The 20,938-nt window shown below is 49.9% G+C and overlaps 1 protein-coding gene across 5 annotated transcripts in view; it reads left to right on the top strand.

The window, feature by feature from the left end:
* ITSN1 (intersectin 1) overlaps positions 1–20,938 on the top strand; it is a 147,591-nt gene that overhangs the window by 20,861 nt on the left and 105,792 nt on the right. For all 5 annotated transcript variants that reach the window (XM_066599017.1, XM_066599015.1, XM_066599016.1 and 2 more), the window contains exons 2-3: positions 9,494–9,556; positions 10,052–10,144. In XM_066599017.1, the coding sequence (XP_066455114.1) occupies positions 9,526–9,556; positions 10,052–10,144 (124 nt within the window). In that variant the 5' untranslated portion in view covers positions 9,494–9,525. The remainder of the gene's footprint in view (positions 1–9,493; positions 9,557–10,051; positions 10,145–20,938) is intronic.

The raw sequence follows: 20,938 nt of genomic DNA, 5'->3' as shown, positions 1-20,938 counted from the left end.
ATCCGTAATACATAAGTGTGCACCCTGGAGTGAGATCTAGTTCCCACTCTAAATGTACATTTACGCCCAGGTGTGGGAAAAGTTTTTTTAAAAGGGTCGCCCCATCGAAAGAAGCGGTCCGCTACCTGCAGGCGAAGGCTAATCCTCTGATTGGTGGGGTCTGACTGGGGGGATTACTGCCAGTTGCAGGAGCGGCGGTCAAGCACGCGTGGTTCCACTCCATTCATGTTAACGGGACTGCTGGCGACCACGAGGTACAAGCGCTCGGTGCGATCAGGCGGTCCCATTGTAATGAATGGTGCGGCTGTGCACATGCTCTGCTGCTGCTCTGCTCATTTGGGGGTACACGGGACCCTCGTGGATTTGACATCTGTTTACCAAAAAAAAATTATGCTTCTTGACAAACAATCCGTGTCAGAAAATCCGCAGATTTGCCCAATGAGGACTAAATGCACATGAAGATCTGCAGTGGGAGACCACAGGTTGTGAGCCGGCGCCCCCTAGAGGCCCCCGAGGTGCATTCTGCCATCTGAACAACCCCAAGTGCTTTAAACTTTGCTGTTTCTTTAGTCTCCTTGCGTCGCTCCCATCTACTCCCTTCCCCCCCCCCCCCCCCCCCCGGTGATCCCCCAACAGCTGCCGTGTGACTTGTTGCCCCTCTTCGCCCGGCGCTGACCCACACATGGGAAATGTTGACTTGCGCTGTGTGCAGACCGGCGGGACGGCGGCAGCTGTGTTTGTTCTGGAAGCTTCGGCCCTCAGGATGGATTCCTCCGTTGCTGCTGGGAACCGTTCCCGAGACGTGAAGTCAGGAGAACCGGAGATGGAATTAGACTTTGTGGTGGTTACAAGTGGTCCTCGTTCCCACGGACCCCCGATGGCGGCACACTAAGTTCTTGCTTTCTGCTATTAGATCCGAAGATGCAGTGGCGGATCCAATCTAGGGTAATGTTCACACGGTGCAGACTCTGCTGCTGCAGATATTGCAGTCTTCCTACTGCTGATCCGCGCCAATCGTGCTGCATGTCAACGGATTCGTTGGCTGCGTTCACACGGGGGATAGCTGGCAAATTCCATCTGTAAAAACTGGTTTTTGGGGTTCTTTGGCGCGGATCCGGACACCGAATTCGCCCTGTCAATTGGTGAAATCCGCATGCGGAGGTTAAATGGGGAACAGCACGACATTCACGTTAAGAAATGACACTTCTGGATGCGGATACGTGGTTTTCCGCATAAGAATAACATGCTGTATATACTCGAGTATTAGCCGAGTCAATAGGTTTTAGCACAAAAAAAACTGGTAAAACTTATTGACTTGAGTATATTCTAGGTTAAAAAAACCCCCACAATACTACCCCCCCCCAGCCGCCGTCTGTGTCCCCGGCGCGATGGTCTCCCCGGCGGTGCGGCAAGCTGCTTGAGAATTTTCCCCACTGTCCTCTTCCTGCTCGGTCTTTAATTCCCCACCATCAGTGCTGTGTAAGTGAGCGCTGTGATTGGATTGAGCACCAGCCAATCAGCCATTCAGTGATGTAATTCACTGTGTGGCTGTGAATGATCGAGTGCTGGCTGTGATTGGCTGGAACTTGATCCAATCACAGCACCTCACTTACACAGCACTGATCGTGGGGAATAAAAGGCCGAGCACCGCCGGAAGACCATCGTGTCGGGGACACAGACGGCGGCTGGGAGGGGAGTATTGTTGTGTTTTTTTTTTTTTTTTTTTGTTTACCTCACTCGAGTATAAGCCAAGGGGGCCTTTTTCAGCAAAAAGTGCTAAAAAAAACTCGGCTTATACTCGAGTATATACGGTATATTGATACTTTTTTTGGCGCAGAGCCACAACTATCAGAAAACCGCGGAATTTAAAGACCGTTTCTCCGGTGAATTCCGCTTTGTACATAAGGGGATCGTGCACTAAAGTCGTCTCCTATCCGCCGTGATCCGAGAGCCGTGGAGCCCCACTATCCCTGTACGTGGTGCACGTGCGTGACCAACCGCTCCGTGTACTTCTGTGCGACGGAGGGAGGCTGCCAGGAACATTGATCTCACTTCGTCCCATAGAAGTAGACCCTCGCACCGCTGTGCCATTCCCATGAGACATTTGGGGTGCTCCGTTCTTGGGATTGCTGGGAGTCTCGGTAGTCGGACCCCAGTAATAAGACATGCAAGAGATTCTTAAGGGGGTCATTCAGAGGACGGACACTTATCTAGATCCCTCACTTCCTTCTACGATATACTAAACATCTCAGAATATAACCGTCCGGTAAAACATCCGCCACCACAAATGGCGCCATCTGTCCTGCCGAGGGGAATAATCACGACTTTGCAGTAGAATAAATGAGGCCGCGGGGGGCTCCGAGTGTAACTGCCATCTTAAGGCACCCCGCTTGTCTTCTGCATCCTCCGCTGGCAGCGCAAGATGATCGCTGTGAATGACACAACGATGAGCGCTCAAAAGTCGCTTGAGCGACATCTTTTGAGCGCTTTATCGTTGTGTCTAAATGGGCCTTTAGGGGCGAGCGGTCGGGTGCAGATGGCCAGCAGGTTGTCCCAGTGATGATCGCTCTGATGCCTTTATCGCTAGTGGATGGAGGTGCAGCGGACCACGGATCATTCCAGCCGCCTCCATTCACAGTGAACAGGCCGTCGCTCATAGATGATGCTGCCTGTTCACACCGGTTGATCATCGTATAGATTTCTGCATACAAAAACTGAATAACAAGCGAGAAGCGAACAAGTTCGCCGGAGCGGTGTGTACACTGAGCGATGACATCAGATTCACACCGGCTGCGGGAACCTCAACCACATCTTCTAAAATGAGTCTGAAAATGCTCAAAGGAAACGCAGAAATGGTTTCATTACCGGCAAATTACTTTCCAATTGGGGTGCTGCTGGTGGTAAAAAAGTGGTATGACGATGGCAGCTGTAGGGAGACATGGCGGCAAGGGCTGCTGCTGGGGCGTCAAAGGAGGGGGGGAGAGGTGGCCACAAGGGCTGCTGGCTGGGGGAAGGGGGGGTCTGCAAGGGCTGCCGGTGGGTGGGGGGAGCAATAGAGGTGGCTACAAGGGTTGCCACTGGGTGGGTTAAGGGGGGGGGGGTAGAAGTGGCTGCGAGGGCTGCTGTTGGGGTGGTGGGGGAGGGGAGCATGAGAGGTGGCCACAAGGGCTGCCACTGGACGGGTTGGGGGGGTAGAAGTGGTTGCAAGAGCTGCTGCTGGGGGGATGGGGGGAGCAAGAGAGGTAGCCACAAAGGCTTTCACTGGGTGGGTTAAGGGGGGGTAGAAGTGGCCACTAGGGCTGTCGCTGGGAGACGTCTTTATTTTAAAGTTAGGATTCAGGTGCTACCAGCTTACAGGGGTTAATACATGTTGTAAGACTACCTTTAAAGAGCTATCGGCATCCTGACTCGTCTATTTTAGTAAATACTTTATTAATTCCCACATAAAATAATTCTGCAGCATATTTTCTTGGAACTTTTTTGTGGTGCCGATCCTCTGTTGTTCATCCTGGAACTGTTTCAGTAGGTTAATGTCTTGGGTTCCCCTCTTCAATAGGGTGTGATCCTAGATATTGTGAGTCAGCATTGATTGGACAGTTCTAGACTCCATTGATGAGAGCAAAGTGAATACTGCTAATTTATCTGTACATTTCCAGGAAGAATAGCAGAGGGGCGTCACAACGCAGTATTTTAAGAGGATGCTTCAGAATGGTTACAGATCCTCTTTCATTCACTGTCATGGGTGGAGGGGACCTAATGTCACTGGTTGAAGTGGGAGGGGGGGTGGGGGGTGGAGGAGACCGCCCACTTGACACATTGACGGAGCTAGATGTAATAAGAGTCCGTATAGGCAAACTGGTGCGGGCAGCAGGGCCGTGTGCGCAGAGCGATGCCGCCAGGCCCGCTGCCATAGATGTGTACATGTCCTCTTTAAATGTCTGATCGATGGAGGTTCAGCCTCCGTAACCTCATGGACCCCAGGAACTGCAGAGTAAGCTGTGCGGGCGCCAACATGGCCCAGTATTGGCGGTGTGTACCCGGGCACCGGCTCATCCTATAGAGTCTGAACAGAGAAGTTGTGGTTGCACAGATTACAACATGCAGCCAGCAGGGACCCCCCCCCCCCCCCATTTCCCTCCCGCGTACAATTAGTGATGAGCGATACATTTTTCTTTCTTCCTCCACCGGCGTTTTGCTGACGAGTGAATTTCACTTCCCGCCAATAACACGGTGGAGGCTGATGACCGTCCGTACTTCAGCCTGGCCACATGGAGTCCTCCAGAGCGGTGGGCGCTCGTCGCATTGGCTGCTTCCCCCTCCCCCCCCCCCCCCCCCTTTGTCAATTGAGGAGCGTCCAAATGGGACAACGCCCCTCTGTCCATGTGACCCTTTTTAACCCCCTTTTCCCCTATTTTTGTCTTCTTCTCGTAACTCTCCTACTTCTGCATCTAGTCCTTGTCGGAGGGCTGCTTGTGGTTCTATACGATGTACTGACTTACACACTGCAGTAAGGCTGATATGACGTTATTCCGTGGGTCCGTATGATCAATACCAAGCTTGTAGTCCAACCTGATAAGTAACCGCACAGTGGAGGACAACATACAGCAGTACTGAGCAGGGTAGCTGTGATTGCCAGTAGTTAACTGCAGCAGTGTCTGTGTGGTTCGGTCTCCCGCAGCGTCCCCCTCTCCTCTCCTTAGACTCCTATAGGCATCAGACCCCTCGCCGCCTCCTTGTATCCATCCTGGTGGCTCTGCTACTAGAGACAGAAATTACATGACAGCATCTTAGGAGGAGGGGAGACCCTTCTTCATCGCTCCATTTGGCGGTTCCGTTCTGCCAGTCCATCGCGCAGACCCCCACAACTACATATTTCTCCCGATTGTGGGGCTAGAGGAAGCTTCATGTTACTGGCGCCCCCTTGGGAGCTCACGGAGGGTCTAGACCGCTTGCAAAGTCTAAGTTTTGGCCGTTTTGGTGTAATTTCCCCTTCGTTATGTAATGATTTAGTCGTGTCTTGGTATTAGCTGGAGGTTTCCTGTAGGCAGCGGCCCGGGGGCTCCAGTGCTGCGGGCACATCACACATGGGGTCCTGGCATCTTCCCAGGGAATCCCTTTGTCGCCGCGGCTCCTTTGTTTTGGGCCTTTTCACGTTTCGTTCTTCTGTAACCTTTCTCTATTAGCTGCCACACAATGGGGAGAGGAGCCGCTGTGTCGTCCCGGACGGCGATGGGGGGACCGCTCGCAAGTCATGGGACCGCGGCCGGCTCGCAGGGACAATCCTCCATTCACAGCGCTGACAGGACTCACTTAATTATAGGGGATCCCATTGAGCAGGACAATGTTGGGCGCCGTCTGCCCCCCCCTTATGGAGTTCACTGTGCGGTGAGGAGGACGCGTTCTTCTTGTTCCCCGGTCAGTGCGGTGAGGAGGACGCGTTCTTCTTCAGTGCGGTGACGGCGATAAAGCGCAGTAAGAAACAAAAACTTCAGAAATGTGTTAAGACTTTTCTTTTGTATACAAAAAAACTGAAAAACCGTCTTCTGTCGTCTTCGGAGACCCTGAACTCTTACTTTTGTGTGCGTGCGGCGGTGCGAGGGCTTCTAGTCAGTTTTTTTAACATTTTTTTTTACATTTTTTTCCCTCGGCGCGCCGTAGTTTTGTTGGTGGCATTTTAGGGTTCATATAACTTCTAGGCCGCTTTTGGCGTAGAATACGTCTCTAGTTTCGGCGCCGCTCTCGGCCGGTGAGCGATACGAAAACACGAATTTTAAAACCGGACAGGTGACGACGGCGTTAAATATCTCATTGTAAAGAGGACCAACGTACGCAGTATGACGGTATTGGGTGATGCAACAGCGCCGCCATCTTGAGGTACTAAAATCGCCATGTCGCTCTGGAATCGGGCGTGCGATCGCCCCGTGTGCTCCGGCTCAGTAAATTCTACAAGCAAGAAAAACCTCTTATTTTGACAAATGTTGCTAATAAGTGACTTCAAATGATCAAAAACTCGTTTGGGAGGACGGAGCGGCTCCGGAGAACGAGTCTAAGATCACCACTGCTGATCGTCAAAAGGCTGATCCGGAGCGTCTCACAGCTAAGGCGGCCGAGCGTCACGCGTCCATCTCTGATCGGGGAATGATGGCGGTCTAACCCCGAGACGACCAAGACCATCGGTGGCAGCCGGTGCGCCAGCGCCCATCAGACTAGTCAGAGGTCTCCATAACGAGGCCAAACTGGGCGTACACATCGGCCCACCGAACCTCCCGCGGCTCTTGGCAGTACAAATACAGATTCACCTTTCCCTCCTAACATTGGCGCCGATCTCTTGCCACACGGACGCTCCTCCTCGCGGCGCAGATCCGCCGGACCACCACTTTGTTGGACGATGTGGGAATTAGTTTAGGATTAAGTAGTTTCAGTTAGCAGTATACGGTCTCCAGCCTCTCTGCACACTGGAGCTCCACCATTCCTGCCGCGCGGCTCGTATTCTGCGCCCCCACAGACTCGCGGCCGTAACCCCACGCAGCAACCTTTTTAATTTTAATGTCAGGTGACCGAGAAGCTGCGATTTTTGTCGTTGTGCATTTTTTTCATTACAATGTTTACAGTGCGAGATAGCGAGATTATTTAACGGTTTGGCCTCGTCCGGCCGTGATTATGGCGGTTTTTGTTTACATAAAAGATAGGCTAAATGTTTTAACCCCTTACACCTCGCACACGAACATATAGTCACTGCGAATTATGCACTTCGCCGTCCGCACGGACGATATGCCGGCATTGAAATGCATGGACTTTTGCCGATTTGCCTAGACGAGGGTAAGAGCTGTGGTTTTCACGAGCAGAAGAGAAATCGCAGCGTGCTCTAAAAGCAGAGCGATCGCTTCCTCCTGCGAGCTTTCTTCCGTACGCTGTCTAATACACGTACATCCACGCAGAAAACCGCACGTATATGCAACCATTCGCCATTCATTTCTGCGCTCACTTGCAGGTCTTCCGCTGCAGACCCCCAACTCGTCGGTGTGAGCCCGGCCTTAGGCTCCTCCCACACAGCCCGCTGTTTACAGCCGCAGTCAGACTGTAGTGGAGGCGCCTTGCTGAACAGCGGGATGGTGACCCCCAGTTGTCAATTTATTTATCACTTTCCAGGAAGAATAATAGAGGAAAGGCACAAAGTTCTAAGAGAAGATGATCCCAAATGATTTTGGCCCGGCTGTAGCCGCTCTTCGTTTTCTGTCACATATAATAATACCTCCATTTCCTCTGACATCTTGTCCGTATTCGCTAGTTCCTCCGCAGCCTCCACCATCCTGTGAGCAGTGCATGATGGGAGGACGGGGCGGACGCGCTGCGCTGTGTCGTACGGTCCTGGCGGTCAGAGTGAGGTTGCTGCTGGTAAGTTGCAGGACCTGTGCGCTGTGGGCGGAGCCACAGGGAGACCATCTCTATGCATGCTGGGAGTTGGAGGTAACTGCTGCTGCTGTGTTTTCTGCGGAAGCGATGTGTATAAACGCAGCTGCAGATCAGCGGCTGTGCGGGACGGAGAGGAGGGGCCGCAGCGGCAGATAAGAGGTGCAGGATGCTGCTACTCAGATATCAGCGTTTTCATAATTTCCATTTTATGTCCAGAAAACCCCTTTAAGCACTCCCTTTAAGACCACCCGTGTCCAAGGGGCCTTTTAGGCCATCATACGGAGATCTTGGATGGGGGGGCTCCACTCTGAGCCCGAGCGGAGAGAAGAGGGGCTTCTGCTCGGTCAGAATCGATCGTTCCATTAGACACCAAGTAATAGTAATATGTCTGCCGCTGCCACAGGCCCCTCCCCCGCGCCATTCTTCCAGCGCTCCTGCCTCGTGTAGTTGTGCCCTCATGGTGGCCGTGCAGATTGTTGCTCTGTCCTGTGTGGGGCGGGGTTGTGCAGTAGGCCTCACCAATCAACAGACGGGTTCCTGGCGGCAGCGAGGCCCATTGGCACACGGCTTTCATGTCTGACACTGCTGAGGTAAAGTAAAATGGAAGCTGCGCAGTGATTGGTTGCCAGGGGCGACAGCCGGTGTTCTATTTAGACAGTTCTGAGGCCCACAGCTCCTCTCCTGACGCAGTAGGCCTCACGTATCAACAGATGAACCGGCCTTGTCGCCCCTGGCAACCAATCACTGCGCAGCTTTCGTTTCTTAATTTGCCCTGGAAAAGTGAAAGCTGCGCAGTGATTGGTTGCTAGGGGCAACAAGGACAGACTTACTGTGGTTTTGGTAAAGCCCCGGGGAGCGGGCACTCATTACCGTGATACACAAATGGCTAATTCTCATCAGGGAGGCGGAGCTATGCTTCATGATTACACTAACCAGAAGTGTTACTGTTCCTGGCAACCAATCGCATCTCAGATTTAGTTAGCTGGGAAAAGTTAAAGCCCAACCATCTGGCGGCTGTCGCGGACTGTTGGCGTGAGCCCGTTGTGCGTTCTCATCACTCGAGTGCTGAAGCCGGGGTCTTGGCGTTTACTGCGGACAACCAGGAGATCCCACGAAGCCGGACGACGCGGATCTGAGCGCTCGCTTTTTTTTTTTTTTACCATAGAAGGGTTCGTGAAATGTTGATGCCGCCGGCTTCAGGAACGCGATACGCAGTGCGACTAGTAATGTTGTACGGTAATGGCGGCCGCCGTCAGCGAGGGCCACCGCTTGCTTCTTTTAACTTTATTACAAGTACAAAAAATAAAATCCCGGCAGCGCCCAGTGCGTCACATGACGGGCCCCGACAGGCGCCTGAGGGACCCCGCGGCCTTTAATGGGCTCATCGGGTTTCTGTCATTTTACAGCGTGCGGTACTAATAATTGCTAGCTGTTTTGAGAGAGTCTGAGCCGCCGTCATATGGAGAGGGGGCTCCATACCAGACAGGCGGGGGTCCGTATTGTGAGCCTACACATTAACCCCTAAGGCGCTGTTCATCATGGTGTCCAATGAGAACAGAATTTAAAGAGTCATTACATTTATTAGAAACAAAATTAAACGAAGTCTGACATGTCAAAAGTTTTGATTAGTGGGGGTCCCACTTCTGAGACCCCCGCTGATGGCTAGAATGAGGGGGCTGAAGGGCCCCTCGGCTGCTTTCGCTGTGTTTCAGCTGCTTCTGGCAGCTAAAGACGGCCTCATGGAGGTGTATAGCGCTTCTATAGATTGGAAGAACTGATCAGCGGTGGTCTCCAAAGTGGGACCCCCACTGCATAGCGAACGCCACCAGCGCCCTACTGACCTCGTTGACTTCTAATGGGGTTTTCCCGTTGTCTGCTATTTTGACAAATCTGTTGGAATCTGCAGTGTACGGCGTGCGCCATTCCTGTCCAGAGCCGCTGCACAAATATAACTAAGCTGCAATACCACTTGCGCCCATGGACAAGAGGGGCGCTGTTTTATGGAAAAGACTTGTACCTATAATCTCTGCGCCTCAGCGTCACTAAACCGAGGATTCACCTTCTTTACTTTCTATCCTAGGTACCATCTAGCAAGCTGAACGGAGCACCGCCATGGCTCAATTTACAGCCGCGCCATTTGGGGGTAAGTGGCTTCTCTCCGGGTCGTCTCTGGGGTTTATTGTGTGACACGTTCTCGCACGGCCGGATGTGTTTGCTGTACAGAAATGCGGATCTTTCCTCCCTCACGAACCTAAGGCCAGGCTCACACGAGCGGCGGTGTACGCACGTATAATACACAGTACTTCGCGGCACTTCGAATACACTGATTTTCACGGTTTCACTCACGTGTGTTGGAACCCATTGTTCTCTATGGCTGCGTACAAAACGCTCTACGTGCGCAATTCCATTGCTTATATGTGGCGTCTACACGCAACATCACTAAACGATGTAGGCGGCGCTTTACCACCCGCTCGTGTGCGCCTGCCTACATCGTGTGTGTCCTATTTTTATATAGTCGCTCGGACAAAGAGCGTTGATTTACTGCCTGCGTAATCCTGACTTTCGGGCAGCGGCAGTTGTTTTATTTGGTAATGTTGGGGCGTCTGTACAAATTATTATTTATTTTATTGTAAAATAGGGAACTTGGACATTTGGACGATAACTGTGGAGGAAAGAGCGAAACATGACCAACAATTCCATGGACTCCAGCCGACCTCGGGGTACATCACCGGTGAGTATCAGCAGAGCGTCCTCGGGTCTCTGACTTCAGCAATATTCAGAAGCGTAGTTCCGGGATTCGAATGGTGGACTGTATGCGCTGCCTTAAGGCCCTTTTACACGCACCGAAATAAGCAATAATCGTTACATGTAAACGCCGGCATCGCGCTCTTTCCGTTTGAATGATAGATTTTGGTTCACATAAAATCCATCATTTAGCCGATAAAAGACTGAGCAAATACCTTCCATGTGAATGCATTTCGCTCATCTTTCAAAAGACTGCAGGATGTTCTCCCTGCGGCATGTTTACACCAGCCAAGAGGAGAGCAATGGAACGTGGCGGCAGCCTCCAGGAGAGCAATGGAATGTACAGGCCACTGTTTGCACAGCCGGGAGTGTAATTTTTATTTTTTTTTTTTTGATCACACACTGGGCTCTGCAAACAGCTGCTGGAGGTCCTTTTACATGCAAATGAAGATGATAAAGTGTTAATGGCCCTTAAAGCTATTAACACTTTATGGAAATACATCGCTTAATCTTTCAGTCGTTTTGAAAGATTGTCTTTGCATGTAAAAGGGCCTTTAGGTTGCCATATGGATATCTGTTTGTCATGGATCATGCATTTATTTTGAAGTGACCTTCCCCTTTTAAAGGCATTTTCCCACCATATCGCTAGTTCCTGATCTGCGGCAGTCTGACGACTGGAACCCCCCAGCGATCGTCAGAATGAAGGTGCTGTACAGCTAGTTAAAAGGACTGTTAAGGGGGGGCGTGGCTAGCCAGCAGCGGGAGCACACGCTGAATCCAGAGCTCCTGGCAGCAGCATCACGCCGGCGGCTTTCTCGCTCGTCCAAGGGCCCCCACGGAGCCGAAAACACCACCGCTGACACCTCCGGCCCTAGACCAACAAAAAGAGACCTTCCGCGGGTCTCTAGCCGGAACCGCGATTTTGCGGCCTACACTTCCGGCCGCATCCCCGGACTAAATTTATGGACGCGGCCGACCGGAAGTGAGGGCCGGCCGCGGAAGACAGCACCAAACCCCTGCTAGAGAGCAGCAGGACCGGGGGAACAGCTGCAGAGACCCAGAACACGTCGGGGAACGGGCAGAAGGGGCAGGAGAGAAGGCGGCAGACTCCTAAAAGTAAGTGCTGCCCAGTGCAGACCCCTGGAAGCCTGCACCAATCCTGTGCTGGGGAGCAGAGAGATAAAGTGAGCCCTGTAGCTCAAGCAAACAGAGGAGATACCCCAGGAGTCTGCCCCCAGAACCCCCCCCCCTTCTCTGAAGTGAAGCAGCCTGCAAGAGGCCCAGAGCCAGCACAGCATAAAGTCTGCCTGCACACCTCCCCTGCAGCACCAGACCTGCAGCACCAGCCACTCATAAAATCTGCACCCTGAACCTGCAGAAGCTAACCACACAACAACTGCTATAAAAGGCATCCTACAAACGGCCACAAACGCAAGCATATATTTAAGAATATTCACAAAAGACTTCCGCTGACCTGCAACCCCCCCACAGGAAAAGGGTCATACGCAGTTAGTGGAATGACTACGGCCTACCCATGAGCTGCGCTCTGACCCCGTCCCTCTCTTCAGAACAGAAGCAACTTTTAACACCAAACTAGAAGACCTCACAATCTGAAACATCTATAATGTCCAGGAGGACCAACAGACAAAGCAAGGGCCAGCCTACAACATCACAGTGTACATTACCAGAACTGTTCTCGGGCAACCAATATACCCCATTAACGCAGATGGAGCAATCACCCCACAACTGCGAAAACGGAGACATCCCAAGCACCGGCCAGAACATCGACCCACCAAGTATGCACCAAGCTTCTGATCTCTCCTCCTCAGACTCGAAGCTCCTTACACACATCAAGAAACTGTTCCGAGAGGAGCTACAGGCAGCGGTGCACGACATATCCAGACAAATTAACGATCTAGGCCAGCGAACCAACGATCTTGAACACAAAACGGACGACATCATAGACGCGCTGGACCATGAAAGAGCGAGATGGGATGACTGTGCTGAAAGAGTAGAAGCGCTTGAACTAAAATGTGAGGACCTCGAAAACCGGAGTAGGAGAGCTAACATACGCATCCGAGGCCTTCCAGAGTCTATCATCAACCTGAAAGAGGCCGCTACGAATCTGTTCTCCGCTCTCCTCCCCCAAGTAGCGCAGGAATCCCTACGGATAGACAGAATACATCGTGCCCTCTCAAGACCGACCAATACTGACTTACCAAGAGATACTATCCTGAAGCTCCATTACTCAGAGATGAGAGATCAACTCCTAACGGCTGCACGCAACCTAGACTCGCTGCCGGGGGTCCCCACCTCAGTCCAAATGTTTGCAGACATTGCTCCATCCACTCTTGCAAAAAGAAGAGCTTTGAGGCCCATAACCCTAGCCCTGCAGCAAGCGAATATAAGATACCGCTGGAACTTTCCATTTGCCTTGTTGGTCCGCATCAACCAAAGGTCGTACTCAATAAGAAACTTGGAAGAAGGAAAACGCATCTTAGAGGAGGAACACATCCCCTATGTGAGCGAACCGAGCAGATCCCCTAGACAACAACGACCAACGCGTTCCTGGACAACAGCGGGAAATCCACGCCGCAGAATGAACATCAACGAAAACCGAACCCAGAGCGCCTGATTCAGATATGTATCATTTAACTAGTAGTGCTTGTTGGCCCCGACGGGGCTGGCCCCCCCCAGGCCCTCCACAGGGGGGCGTGGGGTGGCTCAGCTACCACATGACTACTCCCCAACATCCACTAGACACTACCTACTGAAAAGGGACCTTCCCTGTGATACACATGGACAAACGAAGGTGGACTTGAGCGATGCCAATAGACAAAGGCACTACACCCACGGCGAGACCTGGCAACCCACCTACAACCCATGAGTGGCGTGTCCGCCTGGGGCCCCGCATTCTATAAAATATACATAATTGACCCCCTCCCCCCCCCCCGTAACGGGTTGAGGAGACGTAAGCTTAACACCAACACAGGTGGTGTGCGGGCCCCACGTGGATAGGCACAAGGAAACTTAAAAACTGTTTCCTCCGGAGTCAAAAGGTCAAAATGACCTGGTAAACCAGATTGAATTGTTTAATTGTTTCTGTTAAATGTTATGATAAATTTTCGCATTGGGACGGGGCGGAGAAACTTGACGCCCGATCCTCACCAGACTTTGAGTGTCCCCTTTTGATGTTCTTAAGGGAACACTCAGTTTGGGATTTCTTGGGTTCCGAAAGAGACCCAAACCCGTTCGAAACCTTGATATTTGTTTTAACTGTTATTTCTACAATGCTATTGTATGTACTGAAAGGTAATTCCACACACCACCTGCCTAACGACTACCACCACATTACTACCCAAAAACACCAGATACACTCTAGAAACACTCAGCCTCCTCCTACCCCCCCAACAGGGCCACACCCCAGAAATATTCAGCCTTCTCCTACCGCCCCAACATGGCTACCATAATCTCACACAACGTTAAGGGATTCAACTCCCCACTCAAGAGAAGGAAGGCATTTACACAATACCTTAAAGTCAAACCCGACATCATTTGCCTTCAAGAAACCCATTTTTCCACCACCTCTGCCCCTAGCTACCTACACCCACAATACACCAGAGTCTTCTCGTCGGTTGCATCCAAAAAACACCAAGGAGTTACAACTCTCCTACATAATTCCTTCCCCCTCGTAATAGACAAAACAGAAATAGACTCACAAGGGAGATATGTCATACTACACGGTAAGCTCAGGGAACATAAATTAGTAATAGTAAATTCATACGCCCCCGTGAACAATCCTTGCAAACTATTTACTCAAATCGCCAGAAAACTAAGAGAGATACCGAAAGCTTCTATATACTGGATGGGAGACTTCAACATGGCCCTCTCCCCGGCCCTAGACCGTTCCTCCCAAAGTCCAGACAAATTAAGCCCTTCACAAAGAATTTCAATAAACAATACACTGAAAGACTTAGCAATAGCAGACTGTTGGAGGGAGATGCACGGCACGAGCAGAGGCTACACCTTTTTCTCGGCCCCGCACAAAACATACTCGCGCATCGATTGGGCCCTGGTATCGACCCATATACTCCCCATACTTGCCCAGGCTAGACACATCCCATGCGCCTGGTCAGATCATGACATAGTCCTCACCCAATTTATAAATACTACCCCGCAGCCTCTACCAAGAAAATGGAGACTCAATGAGTCCATACTGAAAGACCCCATAACGTTGGCACAAACAACAGAGCAACTGACGGAATTCCTAGCAACAAACGACAATAATACGTCCGAACCTGTCTGGGTATGGCTGGCTCATAAAGCCTTCATGAGAGGCCAAATTTCCAGAATTTCTGCTACCAAAAAGAAGGAAAAAACACAAGCTCTACAAGCACTAGAAAGACGCCTCGCCCTGCTAGAAATAGCAAACCAGCAACGCCCTAGTATAGCCCTGACGAAAAACATCCGAGATACCAAACTACAAATCGACCTTCTATATACAAACCAGGCAGAAAGGGCCCTCCAATGGACTCAATCAGTGTACTTCAAACTGGCCAATAAACCTGACAAACTACTGGCATCACGCCTTAGAGCGAAAGAAAAAATTAACATAGTCCACTCCATTAGAACACAAAATGGATCATGCTCAGCGGACCCCGATAAAATTGCTAACACGTTCCTTGACTTTTACAACAAATTATATACATATAAACCCCAAAAATCGCCTTCTGCCCCCCCAAGAGTTTCTAAATAATCTAATGCTCCCACAGCTCTCAGATCACCAAAATGACCACCTCAACCAACACATCTCGGTAGAAGAAGTGGAAGAGACTATCAAACTACTGAAACCAGGTAAGGCCCCAGGCCCAGACGGCCTTACCGCCTTGTACTATAAAAAATTTAGCACCGTCCTCTCACAGCCCCTAACGCGCTTCTATAATGACATTCTATTAGGAAAAACTGTTCCAGACGAATTCCTTAAAGCCCATATAACTGTCATCCCCAAACCTAATAAAGACCATACCTCCCCAAAAAACTACAGACCAATTTCACTATTAAATATAGACTATAAGATCCTGACCAGCATATTAGCGAAACGACTAAACACATTTCTCCCCTCACTGATCCACAAAGATCAAGTAGGCTTTATTCCTTCCCGTCAGGCATCAGACAACATTAGAAAAGTCCTTAACCTCATACACATATCAAACACTAATAAAACACCACAACTAACCCTATCCCTAGACATCGAAAAAGCTTTTGATAGCTTATCCTGGGATTACCTATTCGCTGTCCTTAAAAAAGCAGGTATCCAAGGGAACTTCATTACGGCACTACACGCCCTATACTCAACCCCCTCCGCGGAATTAAAACTTCCCACCTCAACAGTAAATAAAATATTAGTTCAGAGGGGAACCAGACAGGGATGCCCCTTATCCCCAGCCCTCTTCGCTCTAGCGATGGAACCCCTTGCACAAATTATTAGAAATAACCCAAACATAACGGGGGTGACCGCAGGAAGCAAAGAATGTAAAGCTAGCCTATTCGCGGACGATATCCTGCTCACTCTAACTAAACCCCTCACCTCACTACCAAACTTAATGAAAGTCTTAGACACCTTTGCTGAAGTCTCAGGACTGATAGTGAATATGGGCAAAACGGAAGCCTTATTCCACAATATCCCCTCACACTCACAAAAGCTCATTGAACTAAATTTTGGATTTAATGCATGCCAACATCATATCACATATCTCGGTATCAAACTCACCCCCAAACTAGACACCTTATACAAAAAGAACTACCCCCCCCTGTTCGCAGAGTTGAAAGCAGACTTAAAGAAATGGAACCACCCCTCCATTTCATGGATAGGGCGCATCAACTCTATTAAAATGAACGTTCTGCCCCGTCTACTATACTTATTCAGATGCCTCCCCATTGGAATCCCCCCTAAAGACTTACAAGAAATGCAAAAGGCCATATTTCAATTTATCTGGAGGAACAAACGACCCAGAATCAAACAAAAGGTAATGCACTATCACAAGAGAACCGGAGGCCTATCAGTACCCAACCTGAAAAAATATTATATAGCAGCGCAACTATCACAAATCCCCCTAATGTTCGCCGGCAGGAAAAGACCCCTGTGGGCAGAGGTGGAAACTGCCCTTCTGGCCCCTTTGGACCTAGGTATCATATTCTGGGATAAAAACTGGAAACCCACAAACATACAACACCTAGCCCCACTAACCCACCACCAATTTTTGATTTGGAGAAAGAACAGATTTAAATATGCCATGATGTCACCCATCCCACAACTACTACCGGTGATCCCCAATCAGGCGTTCCCCCTTAGCCTACAAGAACAAAATTACCAATGGTGGCGAGCCAAACACATCACGACCCTACACCAGTTCATGCCCTGTGGGAAACTACTATCTATGCATCAACTGATAGATAAATACACAGTCCCAGAAAACCTATGGTTTGAACTAAGGCAAATATACAGCTTCCTACGCTCCCTACTGAACACTACTAATCCGCCAACCGCCCCTACACCTTTCGAGAGAACCTGCTTACGGTCACCACTTCAATCGGGCGTAATATCTACACTCTACGCTTCCATGAATAAACCCCCAGAAGGCACAAAACTCCCCTTTATGACACGCTGGGAGTCAGATCTGGGTGTTACCCTCTCTCTACCACGATGGCATCATTGCTGCACATTCGCAGCAAAAGGCAGTCATCAAGTAACCTTAGCAGAAACCGCAGTAAAAATACTCCACAGAGCATATCTAGTCCCCACAACGATCAATAAGTACTCCCCTACCACCTCCCCGAACTGTTTCAGGGGATGCAATAACCTAGGTACAATCCTACATACATGGTGGACCTGCCCCATAGTGGCCGCCCTCTGGAGAAGAGTAACCAACCTCATATCTAGAGTATTGGGTAAGACATTCCCCCTCACTCCATCTGTATGCCTCCTGGCTGACAAACCCATGGGATACAATAACCAACAACACAAACTAGCACAGCAGATCTGTATGGCAACCAAAATCTACATCGCATTCCAATGGATGAAACCCACCCTTCATATAGAACCAATCATAACTAGAATATCAAGAATGATGCTTTATGAAAAACTGTCAGCCATGAGGGATGACAAAATGGACCTATTTCTCAAGACCTGGACGCCCTGGGCCGTCTCATTAGATATACCAGGCTTAACCAGACCCCTTAGTTCATAAGCTACTAAACCGATAGAAGAACAAATAAAGACTGATAACAGGAGGGGGGAAGGATGTGGAAAAGAGGAGTGGGGCGGGGGAGAGGGATATCAAAGGCAACACACAACACACAATGGTGGAATTAAGGGACACAGAAGAGGAGAAAAACTTGAACACTTAAACCAGTCCATTGCCTACATTAAGAACATGGTGGAATCCGAACAGGAAAAAAAAATAAATAAATAAAATAAAAATGTTATGTTATTGTTATATGCTTTTCAACATTATTGCACCCCCTGCGTGGGGACTCAAATAAGCTTAATGCAAATGTTATCCGATACTTCAATAAAAACTTTTGGAACTAAAAGGACTGTTAAGGACTTGTACTACTGAAGAGCCATCCTCGGGGTAGGTCATAATAGCTGATCAGCAGAGGTCCACCACTCAGGATCCCCAACGATCAGCTGTTTGCCACCATCAGTAGAGACAGTGCTGGAAGCAGATAGCTGTCCGTATTGCAGTGACCTGGGTTTGTACTGCAGGCGCCGCTCCAATCGAATTCAGTGCAATACCAACTCGGGCCACTGCAGTGTTCACAGCACTATCTGCTTCCAGCACTGCCCATACTAACAGCAGGTCTGGCGAAGAGCTGTTCAGTGCGGATCCTGAACAGCAGATCCCGACTGATCAACTACTGATGAAGAAAGTCCTGGACAACCCATTTAATAAACTGTATGGCTTCTTCATTCTGGAGAGCTGCTGATGGGAATTGCCATTTAAATGTATGCGCTAGCAAGTGTGACTCAGCCTTGAAAGTGTTGTCCAGTTACAAACTGTTGCTGGTCTATCTAGGTCATCAATAGTTGATCTGTGGGGGTCTTCCACCAGGGATCCCTGATGATGAACTGTTCCCCAGGGAGGTGTGCTCATGCATAAAGCTGATTCTGCAGGAAGCAGACAGCTCCATTCAATCTGCAGTGGCCAGATCTGGTAATACAGGGCAAAGTTATGACTTAAGTGAATGAGAACTTTACTTGTAACCCCGAGCCTAATCACTGCGGGGGGGGGGGTGCAGCGGTGTGCTTGCTGCAGGGGGGGAGCGGTACGCTTGCTGTGGGATTTTGAAAATCTCATCTAACTTGCTGCTACTATAGATGATGCAGACTTTACATGCGGAGGGTCCAAAAAGAAAATCTGCGGCAAATCGGCCCTGTGTAAACTTTCCCTCAGGGTGCAGCCCCACAGCTGATTGTCTGCGGATTGGGTTGTGGATTTGGTGCAGATCTTCAGCAGCTGAAATCGAAGGGATGAAATCTGCAGCAAATCAGCGATGTGCGAACGCACTTTTATCTCAGTCAAAGCAAACCTGTTGGCCCCCCGTCTGCCAGCAGGATGAAGATGCGCCATTGTGTTCATCCTAGTCTCGCTTCAGCTTCCTCTCCGCCTCCGTTCTGATTCCCAGTTCCCTGGTTGTACCCGTTGGGGTTAGTGTGTGGAGACCCCTGTAGTGTCCGTCTCACAAGGTTTCTGTCCCTCCAGTCTTTGCGCCCGGATAGAATCGCACCGAGGATAGTTTTTGTTATCCAGTCAAAAAAACTGACAGGGACGGAAACCTTGTGAAAAACCTACGCTTCTGTCCAGATTTCTACAGTTTCTCCGAAAATAAGACCTACCCTGGTGGAGAACACGGGGAAAGCGGACAGAAAATCATAAGGAAAAAGTTGTCAAATAGTTATTGCACAAATAAAGTATTTTCTAAGTTACTAAACCTACAAATACCGTATCCTGCTGCTAAAAGTAATCGGACTCTTGAGCAAGAATCACAAGTAGGAATCTCCTTAAAGGGGTTGTCCCGCGCCGAAACGGGTTTTTTTTTTTTTTTCAAACCCCCCCCCCCCCCCGTTCGGTGCGAGACAACCCCGATGCAGGGGTTAAAAAAGAACAGCGCTTACCTGAATCCCCGCGCTCCGGTGACTTCTTACTTACCGGCTAAAGATGGCCGCCGGGATCTTCTCCCTCGGTGGACCGCAGGGCTTCTGTGCGGTCCATTGCCGATTCCAGCCTCCTGATTGGCTGGAATCGGCACGTGACGGGGCGGAGCTACACTGAGCCAGCATCCTGCACGAGCGGCCCATTGAGATAAGAAGAAGACCCGGACTGCGCAAGCGCGGCTAATTTGGCCATTAGACGCCGAAAATTAGACGGGCTCCATGGAAACGAGGACGCTAGCAACGGAGCAGGTAAGTGAAAAACTTCTGATAACTTCTGTATGGCTCATAATTAATGCACAATGTACATTACAAAGTGCATTAATATGGCCATACAGAAGTGTATAGACCCACTTGCTGCCGCGGGACAACCCCTTTAAGGTAATGACATCAGATACTCTCAGTGGGATACTTTCTACTTATGTCTTATACACTTCAGCTGGTATTTCCCTCCATTCATCCTGTAAGCTTCTAGCAAGTTCTTTCTCAGAAGATGGACACTGTTCAAATTTCCAGCCATATCCTTAAACGAACATAAAACTGCTGGATTAGTGACAAGGTGCGTTGCCTTGCTGGAAGTGTGGCCGACCATTACCAGAGTATTGCCACATTGTTGTCTAGAATGTCAGGGTCACCTCCGTGTTCATGGTTCTTGTCACTACAACCAACAAACGGAGAGACCATGCCACGTAAAACACCCCCAGACCATAATGGAACCTGTGCCTTACATAACTGTTGGCACAACGCACTCAGGTAGACTGCTTTCCCCAGGTGTCCTTAACACCAAGGTACCTCCCTCTAATGTGAAGATGGAGTAGCGTGATTTGTGACTCCATAGACTGTTCTTCCATTGCTCAACTGTCCAATGACGATGCTTCTTGTTCCATTGTAGATGGGCTGGTGCATCGTCTTTGAGAGAACTCACCACATATTTGCCGGATGAATGGAGGGTAATGGCAGCCGGTGACATTAGTAGAAAGAATGCCACGGAGAGTATCCAATGTCATGAGGGCAAAAGGATTGACATATGGAAATAAATACTACCTGTGATTCTAGTTCAGGGGTTCAATTACTTTTGGTAGGATGGTGGATGTCATCTTGAAAGCTGAATTCCACTTAAAGTGTCAACAGTACAAAGAGTTGTGCGATTTCGCTTGTATGCCGTAAAGCCGCCCTGTATCTTGGCTCCTGGGTAAGACGCTGCTGGCGTGGACATTGCGGGCGCGGCACCAGTCATTGTCCGTCCATCCTCCTAGTAATGGGATTTTCTCCTGCTAATCTCATTCCCAATCCGATTAATTTGTAGGAACGGTTGCTCTGTTTCTGAAAATTCCTCGTTCCACTTACGTTCAGTAATTAATTGTAGCAGGTTCAAGCCCGTCACACGGCTCCAATTACATTACCAATCCAATTACTAGGTAGCGTACGGATTCCAGGCTCAGGGGCGACTGCTGGCGAATAGTCAGTTTGTGGCGGCTGCAGAAGCCGGCTGACTATTACACAAATTAGCGCCGCCTCCGTCTTCATCTCCGGCTCTCATTATATAATTACCGCTGGAATAGCCTG

The sequence above is a fragment of the Eleutherodactylus coqui genome, chromosome 4, assembly GCF_035609145.1.
Source record: "Eleutherodactylus coqui strain aEleCoq1 chromosome 4, aEleCoq1.hap1, whole genome shotgun sequence".
Classification (NCBI taxonomy): domain Eukaryota; kingdom Metazoa; phylum Chordata; class Amphibia; order Anura; family Eleutherodactylidae; genus Eleutherodactylus; species Eleutherodactylus coqui.
This window is presented reverse-complemented; position numbering and strand designations above follow the sequence as displayed.